This window comes from Conger conger, chromosome 14 (genome assembly GCF_963514075.1).
Source record: "Conger conger chromosome 14, fConCon1.1, whole genome shotgun sequence".
NCBI classification, from domain to species: Eukaryota; Metazoa; Chordata; class Actinopteri; order Anguilliformes; family Congridae; genus Conger; species Conger conger.
Genome location: NC_083773.1, coordinates 31,004,620 through 31,013,906, shown reverse-complemented (window position 1 = coordinate 31,013,906; position 9,287 = coordinate 31,004,620). Strand labels below are relative to the sequence as shown.

Genomic DNA, 9,287 nt, shown 5'->3' with positions numbered 1-9,287 from the left:
ACAGAAAAAAAGATCGTTCAAAACTGGATGCAAGATCGAGCAACATACGGAATGCAAAAAATCGGCAAAAATGTTTATTTTAAAATAAAAGGGAAAAAACTGTGATTACAATCGTAAGTAGTGAAACCAAGGACTACAAAAGGGTGCCTCAAGTCCTCTGTGCCTAGGAGGCACCATTTCATTTGATTATGTCATCATCAGTAGATCATCATCATCATTAACATTTCATTTGATTTTCATTTCATTATGAAACCAGTATGTCATCAAAGGGTACTAGAGCCTATTATGTTCCATAATATTTGAGTTGTCAAAACACATTGTCATGCATTAAGCAACTGCAAAAAAATATTAGTGCTTTCTTAACATAAGAAAAAACTAAGGGTGCCCCCTTTCTTTTCCATATTTAATGTCCTAAATACATGCATCATGTGGGTTCATATGATTATAAAGAAAATCATATTCAAATGACATACCACATAACTACATTCATATTATTGAAACTAATTTAACAGTGTGAAGACCCTATTAGCCAATAATCACTTCCTTTGCATTGTATTCATTACTGTCATTGTCATACATGTTATAGCAGCAACACATCTGGTTTTCATTGAAATTAATCTATCTGGTTAGGAAATAACGCACTCATATTCAACCTCTACAAAATAAAAAAGGACAGTGTGAGTGCAGTGGCTTTACAGGGAACAATCAAATACAGAATCAAATACTTTCCTGGATGCTGGAAATCCATGTCTTAATACTACCAAGAGCTGAGCAGCATATTAACATTAAACAGCCATTCTCGATTCTGCGTCCTGTACTGTATACAACCTAGAAGGACGTATTGTGGAAAGAATATTGTGGAACTAGTCTGTTCACATAAGATGGGAGGGCCCTCTCTGTTAGTACTCAATAGTCACAGCCTTGGTCTTCAGGTACTCATTCAGAGCTTCTTGTCCTGGTGGAGACAAATAAACACAGGGCTCAGCAAAAGAATATACATACATTTCAAAAATACATTTCCAAGAATGCATTACTCAATCGATTATTAAATAAAAAACGATTGATTACGGACTATGGATTATGTTTTCTATCACTGCCTGACATCTATCATAATAATTAATAATTATGTCAGCATCGTTTCTGATAAGTGGGAAATTTCTGGAAAGACTTTTATATTCTATTACAAAATAACATTTATTACATTACATTATTGGCATTTGGCATTTATATGACTGTCATGGAATTAACTCAAGTTCCTCATTCTAATTCTGCACCCTGCTGGTTTCTTAAAATTCTAATTCTAATTCTAATTCTTTTAATTCTTTGAATATGATATACTATATAATATATGGTATACATTAAAAGAAGAAGTCATGCATTCCTCCTCACCCAGGTCCTTGCCGAAGCCGGACTGCTTGAAGCCGCCGAAGGGCGCGGCCACGTCGGTCTTGTTGTAGGTGTTGACGAACACGGTGCCCGCCTGCAGCCTCTCGCTCACGTACAGAGCCTTGCTGATGTCACGGGTGAACACGCCCGATGCCAGCCCGTACTCCGTGGCATTGGCCCGCTTCAGGACCTCGTCCACGTCACTGAGGGGAGAGAAGACAGAAAAGGATTCATACACACACACACACACACACACACACACACACACATACACACACAAACACGGCACACGCATCACAAGAGACGGGGAGAGCAGAGAGCAGAGTTACACAGAGTTACACAGATCGAGACTTCAGAGCAGTATGACTCTTTTTTTTTAAAGATATTTTTTAGGCCTTTTTCAGCTTTATTGGACAGTATAGTACAGAGAGACAGGAAGAATGAGAGCAGGAGAGAGGGGAAGACATGCGACAAATTGTCGGGCGCCCGGATTCGAACCGCCGACGTCGCGGCTCGCAATGAGCATGTGGTCAGTGCTCTACAGGCTGCGCCACCGAGACGCCCCAGCAGTATGACTCTTAACTGATTCTCTAAAATCCAGGTGATACAAAGACATGACATGTGAGAGACAAACAAGGTTGGGAAAACACTAACGCAAACCATGAACAACACGAGAGGCAATTACACGGCCGCCCGGTGGAGAGGCCAGTCTGGGCGAGCGAGGCCTGGACCAGCCTCCTAACAGGAAGCGGCACTCACACTCACCCTGCCTTGAACTTGGAGATGATCATGACCGGGCCGAAGGACTCCTCCTTTGCGATGAACATGCTGTCAGTCACATCGGTGAACACCGCAGGATCAAAAAAGAAACCTGAGGAGAGGAGCCACTGCTGTTAGCAGACATGTAAAAACACACACGCCCATACTGTACATTTACACACACACACACACATGCACACACACACACACACACACACACACTACATTTGCACACACACAGACAGACAATTTTCATGAATCTGTTATAAGGTCAAATGCCTAGTTTGATGGCTAAGTTGTTGACTTTGTTATGTCTGTTTTTAGACAATAGCACCATCCCTCTGTACATGATATACCACATGAATAGTACATTTCATTGTGATCATATGAATATTAACAGATATTAACATGATGTCTCTGATGGCTCTACAGAACAGTGTCTCACCTGGACGGTCTAGGTGCTTGCCCCCACACAGCAGCCGGGCCCCTTCCTTCACTCCTATCTGGCAGTACTCCACCAGCTTGTCCAGGTGCGCTTTGTGGTTCTGGGGCCCGTGGTCCGTGGACCGGTCCAGTGGGTCTCCGATCTTCATCTTCTTCACCTCCTCCAACTGAACAGATGAAGATGGACGGAGCAGCAGGAGACACGGAGGAAAGAAAGATCTGCCAGTCAAAGAGGGACGAAGCCTCTAGCAGGACACTATTTAACTATCAGTGTGATAGATGTCATTTCAAGCATTCGCCGAAGTGGAAAAATATTACGACAATAAAGCATGTCTCCAAATGCACACCCACCACTCTCTGAAGGAACTGGTCGTGAATGGGCTCCTCCACAAAGAGCCTCCCAGCCGCAATGCAGTTCTCTCCCTTGTTGAAGAAGACAGAGCTCATGCCCTACGGGACACACAGACAGGAGAGACTCAGTCACACTGCTGCAGGTCATATTCAAGACAAGACGTATAACCCTGAAAATGTAACCAAATCAGATCTTAAAACCGGCTGATAATTTCAAACCAATGATTAAAAAAATAAATACAAAAAAAGCTCTTTTCCTGGGATTAACACGTTCAGGGAACATCTATGGGTTACCAATGAAACAAAAATGCAGTATAAAAAAATTACTCTCCAGGTTACATTACTGAATCACATGCCACAAAAATAAGACCTGAAGCTGAAGCTGAATTCAGACCAAAGCAAACACTTAGGCAGTGTTGCTGGAGATACTGCAGTAGGTATGTGAATGAGAGGGTAAGGGTAAAACAGCAGAGACTGAGACGTGTGGGCGGGGCAGACTGACCATGCGCACTGCCTTGTCCATGTCACAGTCACTGAAGATGATGAGGGGGGACTTCCCCCCCAGCTCCAGGGAGACCTTCTTAATGTTGCTCACGGCACAGCTATGGAGGAAACAGGTGTGGGGGTTAGCGAGAGTCTGGGGTAAAAACGGGCCAGCTTTTGACTCTGCGGGTCAATCAAGCAGTAATGCATGAGGCATGTTGGTCTGATGTGAATAAATAAAGCACGATCGATTCCTGCTCTTTGAAAAATGATTTTGCCTTTGTAGGGGTATTTTTTTTCCTTCTTTGGTCACACATATTATAATTGTAGATGACTGCCTTGCAATATATAGCGTAGCACAGAATCTACTGTACCGTGATATGAGATACTATCATATAGAGGGCAATGTGTCGTGATAGTATCTTAACGTGAGTTACTCTGTGATTCCTACCCCTGGACGCCTGGGGCTTTTCAGGACCAGGCCTGACAAAGCGCAACAGTAGACTACACCAGGGGCTTTCAACCGGTTTTGATCCAGCGCAGAAGCCGGTTGAGAGTGGGGGAGGGAGGGGTTGAGAGTGCAAATGCAGAAGCCCCGTTGGTATCTTTGCAGACCCCCAGGGGTCCCCTCATCAGAAACATGTACGCTCTCGTGCTCTGAAGAGTCACCCCTCTCTCACCTCTTCATGATGTGCTTGCCGATCTCCGTGGAGCCGGTGAAGCCCAGCTTCCGCACGTCGGGGTGGTCGGACAGACGCTGGCCCACCAGAGAGCCTGAGAAAGCAAAGGGAGCCAGACACACACTCAGCGCTGGAAACAGAGCCTAAGGCCTGCTGGAACGGGGGGGACAGAATGGAGACACAGGACCGAACAACCGCAGCAGGGTTCATTAGGATAATCAGCTAATGCGTAATTAAACTAAACGAGTAATAACGTTTTAACTTGATTTACACCAGAAACTGTCAACGTTCATTTAGTTTGACATTTGTATGCAAATGCAGCCAATAATTCCAAACCATGTCTTAATATCGACAAGGGCCAAAAGTCTGCAAAGAATATTCCGGAACCTAAGCGATAACTGAAAACTGTACTGTGCGTTGCACGGATACAGAGCAGGAAGGCATATTGCCTAACACCCGCAGAGTGCCTTGCAGTGGTGTGACAGAGGGAATGCAGGACAGAGCACTGAACAGTTACCTGCTCCTGGCAGGATGTTGACCACTCCCTTAGGGAAGCCCGCCCTCGCGGTTAGTTCCGCAAACTTCACGGCGGTTAGAGGAGTCACCTGGAGGCAGGAACACGGCGGGAAATCAATGCTAAATGAATATAACAATCATATAGCCATAAGGCACTCAAATTTAAGTGAATCTAACATTTAAATTTGCATCGTCTTGCCTGGAGGCCAGCAGCGCAAACTACGGGTCACGAGATATAGGAGAGGGATAAGGGGAGGGGTTATTCAAGTATGACGCACTAGGAAGACATTCTCAACGTTTTGTGCAAATCGCATATAAAAACCTTGAAAGTGTGACCAAACACCATGTTACTCCTTTAACCGCATTCTCAGATAAATCTGGGAAAACTAAAATCCCACAGCTGATTTAGACCCACCTCTTCACAAGGCATCTTGGTTCTCCTTCCATTCCCACCCCCTAGCACTCCCACCTACTCCACAAATTCAAGTTATGATATTATTATGGTTTCCTTTCTTAGGCCATGTTATTAATGTACTCTGCACGTGTTGAGGATTTGCATTTTGGTTTTGGCATAGTGTGGCTGGCATAGTGCTGTGGAACACTTTTCCCGGTCTGTTGCTAGTTTCCTCTGGGTACTCCGGTTTCCTCCCACAGTCCAAAGACATGCAGGATCGGCTGATTGGAGAGTCTAAATTGCCCGTAGGTATGAGTGTGTGAGTGAATGGTGTGTGTGCCCTGCGATGGACTGGCGACCTATCCAGGGTGTATTCCTGCCTTTCTCCCAATGTATGCTGGGATAGGCTCCAGCCCCCCTGCGACCCTGTTCAGGATAAGCGGGTTCAGATAATGGATGGATGGATGGTCTGTTGCTAGTCAGGACTATTACCCATGTAAATCAGGTAAACGCACCTATGTTCTCCAACACGGAGAGAGCTCTGGATTAGAGCCAGTGCTACCTGAATGTAATGTAAAGTAATTTAGCCACTGTTCCTCCAGAAGTCACCGCGGGGGGGTGACACACACGCTCACCTGGGCAGGTTTGAGGACCACAGTGTTGCCTGCAGCCAGACAGGCGGCTGTTTTCCAGGCCAGCATCATAAGAGGATAGTTCCAGGGAATCACGATGGCACAGACCCTGAGGAGCACAGCCGCAGTGGCTTCATCATTATGTCATCCAGGGACAGTTTAACAGCACTTACCAATTATTTACCTGGGACAATCGCTCTCAAGGGTAAAACAGCAGTTACCCGTTGAAAGTTGAAAGTGAAATCGTCAGGAGATACTGACACATTACTCTACATTCAAATCATCGAAATGATTATTATTTGCATGAATAACAGATCGTTTTCTTAATTATTGTTAACTACCGTATACTCCAGTGAGTGGAGTAGGAAAATCTCACCCAATAGGCTCTCGCCGGGTGAAGGTTAAGTTGCGGTTGGGCCGGGCCTGGTTGATGGGGATGGTCGTACCCTAAGGGAAGAGGAAGAGGAAGTGACATTGTCAAGCTGTATGACATCAGACTCTTTGCTGTAACAGAATCAGAAAAAGTGACAAAACTATGCAATGCAAAACTAGGATAATCATTACAATACAGATTTAGCGACATTAGCTCAGGTGGTAAGAGCAGTTGTCTGGCAGTCGGAGGGTTGCCGGTTCGATCCCCCCGGTTCGTTCCCCCGCCCGGGCTGTGTCGAATTGTCCCTGAGCAAGATACCTAACCCCGAAATGCTCCTGACGAGCTGGTTGGTACCTTGCATGGCAGCCAATCACCGTTGTGTGTGTGTGAATGGGTGAATGAGAAGAATCAATTGTACAGCGCTTTGGATAAAGGCGCTATATATATAAGGTGACTAATGATGATCCACTGGCAGAATAAATATGGAAAAGGTTGAGTGGACGCTGCATTAATCTGAAAAATATAGGATCCATCCTCACCTGAATCTTGTCACACCAGCCGGCGAAGTATCGGAAGGTCTGTATGGACATGCCCACGTGTGTCTTCAGGGCCAGCGTGTAGACTGCTCCTGAGTCCATGGCCTCAATGGTGGCTAGTTCCTCCTGGTGCTGCTCCATGAGATCAGCGAGTCTGTGGAGAGTGGATACCACGCAGTTACAGTCTTAGTACTGCCCCACAAACCTCAACATACATCAAAAAGTCTGTGTTCAGCGAGAAGACACATTAATTAACATTGCACCCCAATCCACCACAGACGAATATGCACATTTAGACACTTCATTAAAGAGTTGATAGTCTAAATGCCACAAACTCAACACTACTCCACACACCCCAGCACGTTTGTGTAACCACACCGCACCACAGTCGACCCCAACAAACCTCAAAACATCACACCACCAAGCAAACAGCAACACACCTCAACAAGCCTTGGTGCATTGGTTTGGGCACACACAAATCAATCTGATGAACTACCAACAGGAATGAAACGTGAGGTTATTCTGGAGGGAAATTACTCCTTTTCAATATTGACCACTCAGATCTTTCAAATTTCCTGAATGATGATGATTTATGTTTTCCCTATCTCAAAAAGATACCAATGGTCATTACGCCAAGGTTTTCTCCTGTCTCAGGTATACTGTACTGTACTATATGAGCAGCTATGAAGGGAGCAGAGCTGACCTGTATATGAGTCTCCCTCTGTCTCTGGGGTTCATCTTGCCCCACTCTCCCTCCTCAAACGCCTCCTTCGCCGCTGCGACCGCCCGGTCCACGTCTGCCACCTGGGCCAGCGACACGTCGCAGATGGGCTGGAGGGGTAAGAGTGGGTCGGTTAGGTCATTTATTCCTTTGTATAAAATGTTTCAGATAAGATTCATGTTCATAACAATCCTTCATTTGCCAAAAACATTCTTTTACAGTTCATATCTACCATACAATAGAGTCTTTCTTTGAAAACATGCTAATTATCAAAACATTCCCAACCGAAATCAATCTTGTTTCATAGGCACATCACACAATTTTTCATAAAAAGCACAAGAAAAACAACGTTGTTTTGTTAGGATTAATATTCAGTAGATGTGAATACGCTTTGTGTTTTCTGTAGCACTGAAGCTGAAAAGGAGCTGTTTTTCAGAGTGTCTCTGGCAGACACAGGCAGTGTCTAACCTGGCCGTCGGTGGGGTTGATGGTTTTGTAGGTCTTCCCTCCCTCAGCGTCCACAAACTCTCCGTTGATGAAGAGCTGGTGGGGCATGCGGATCGTCATGTTGTTCACATTCTTCTCCACCTGGCCATTGAGAAACACCCCGTTTCAGAAAGTCAACTTCACACATACGTCTAGGGAGCACTGCTCCAATTAATAGTCCATCATGGTACATTTTTTTATAGAACCATTTTTCCTAAAAAGAAGGTAATTCCATTCATATTTCTAAGCCCTGGGCAGTACTGTAACCCCATCCGTGAATTCAGGAGAGACGGGGAAACTGCATGTTATGCTCCGAATCGAGAGTCTCCTGACATAGCTCCACGGGGAGTGGACAGAACTGGAACCCCCCCATCCCTGGGGGACAGTACAGCCGATCGTACTCTGCCCTGCTCGGCTGGAGGGGTGTGAACAGACGGAGGTCACGGCGCTTACGTAGTCCACCACCAGCTCCTCCTCTCCGTCCTCTCCCCGCAGCTTTCTCACGCACATCTGGATGAAGTCCTGGAAGGAGGTGGCCATGTACACGTCCTCATTCTGCAGCTGGAGCTCACTGGCCCTGAGCTTCACCTCCTCCACCAGCCTGGTGACCACAGACACGGGAGCAGAGACACAGAGAGACAGAGACACACAGAGACACACAGAGAGACACACAGAGACACACAGAGACACACAGAGAGACACACAGAGACACACAGAGAGACACAGAGAGACACACAGAGACACACAGAGAGACAGGGAGAAACACAGAGACACACGGAGACACAGGCAGTGAAAAAACAGACGTGCAATGATCATCAATAATCAGAGACAATAATCTCACACATGGAGCACAATGGATGCAACGACACAAGATACAGGGATAATATAGGATAGAGGAACACAGATTTTGTACCTGACAACATCCATCGAGGCAGCACCAGACTTGAAGAAGTCCGTGGAGTCTACAATCTCTTCCACATTAGACAGGATGCTTTTCCACACCAACTGTCATAAGAGCACATTTTTAACACGCCAGCACTCATCTCAGCACACTGGCACTTTTTTAAACTGCCTCCTAACTAGCATAATACACTTAGTAAGGAATAAGTGACACATGAACGCTTCTGACAGACAAATGGGGTAGTGCTTTGGGAGAGTTGATTTGTAACCAGAACATCTTAGCCTTAGATGGGCCACGGCTATTAAGCAAATGAATGATGTATTGCGTGGTGATACCACAGATGAAACATTAACGTTGCTGGACATAGTACAGAAACACCCCACCCTCATCTCCTCAGCGAAGGCCTTCTCCTCCTCGTTCAGCTCCACAGCAGCACTGCCTGCGGAGCGGAAGTACTGCGCAGCCGCGATCATCTTCCCATCCTCGAACTGCAGATTCTTCACCAGCAGCTGCAAGTCCCCGTGACAACACACACCCATACTTTACACATCTGCCCTTTGTCTCCACTAAATCTCTGTGACAGCCCCCCATATGCAGGCAGAAGCCAAACAGATAAAGAGGAATC

The 9,287-nt window shown here is 45.8% G+C and overlaps 1 protein-coding gene across 3 annotated transcripts in view; it reads right to left on the bottom strand.

The window, feature by feature from the left end:
- Positions 1-60: 60 nt before the first annotated feature.
- aldh1l1 (aldehyde dehydrogenase 1 family, member L1) overlaps positions 61-9,287 on the bottom strand; it is a 59,107-nt gene continuing 49,880 nt past the window's right edge. For all 3 annotated transcript variants that reach the window (XM_061219401.1, XM_061219399.1, XM_061219400.1), the window contains exons 8-23: positions 9,046-9,171; positions 8,675-8,766; positions 8,215-8,362; positions 7,744-7,863; positions 7,258-7,385; positions 6,558-6,708; positions 6,022-6,092; positions 5,649-5,754; positions 4,621-4,708; positions 4,104-4,197; positions 3,443-3,542; positions 2,941-3,039; positions 2,591-2,756; positions 2,152-2,257; positions 1,390-1,589; positions 61-955 (exon numbers count right to left, since the gene is read on the bottom strand). In XM_061219401.1, the coding sequence (XP_061075385.1) occupies positions 900-955; positions 1,390-1,589; positions 2,152-2,257; positions 2,591-2,756; positions 2,941-3,039; positions 3,443-3,542; positions 4,104-4,197; positions 4,621-4,708; positions 5,649-5,754; positions 6,022-6,092; positions 6,558-6,708; positions 7,258-7,385; positions 7,744-7,863; positions 8,215-8,362; positions 8,675-8,766; positions 9,046-9,171 (1,851 nt within the window). In that variant the 3' untranslated portion in view covers positions 61-899. The remainder of the gene's footprint in view (positions 956-1,389; positions 1,590-2,151; positions 2,258-2,590; positions 2,757-2,940; positions 3,040-3,442; positions 3,543-4,103; positions 4,198-4,620; positions 4,709-5,648; positions 5,755-6,021; positions 6,093-6,557; positions 6,709-7,257; positions 7,386-7,743; positions 7,864-8,214; positions 8,363-8,674; positions 8,767-9,045; positions 9,172-9,287) is intronic.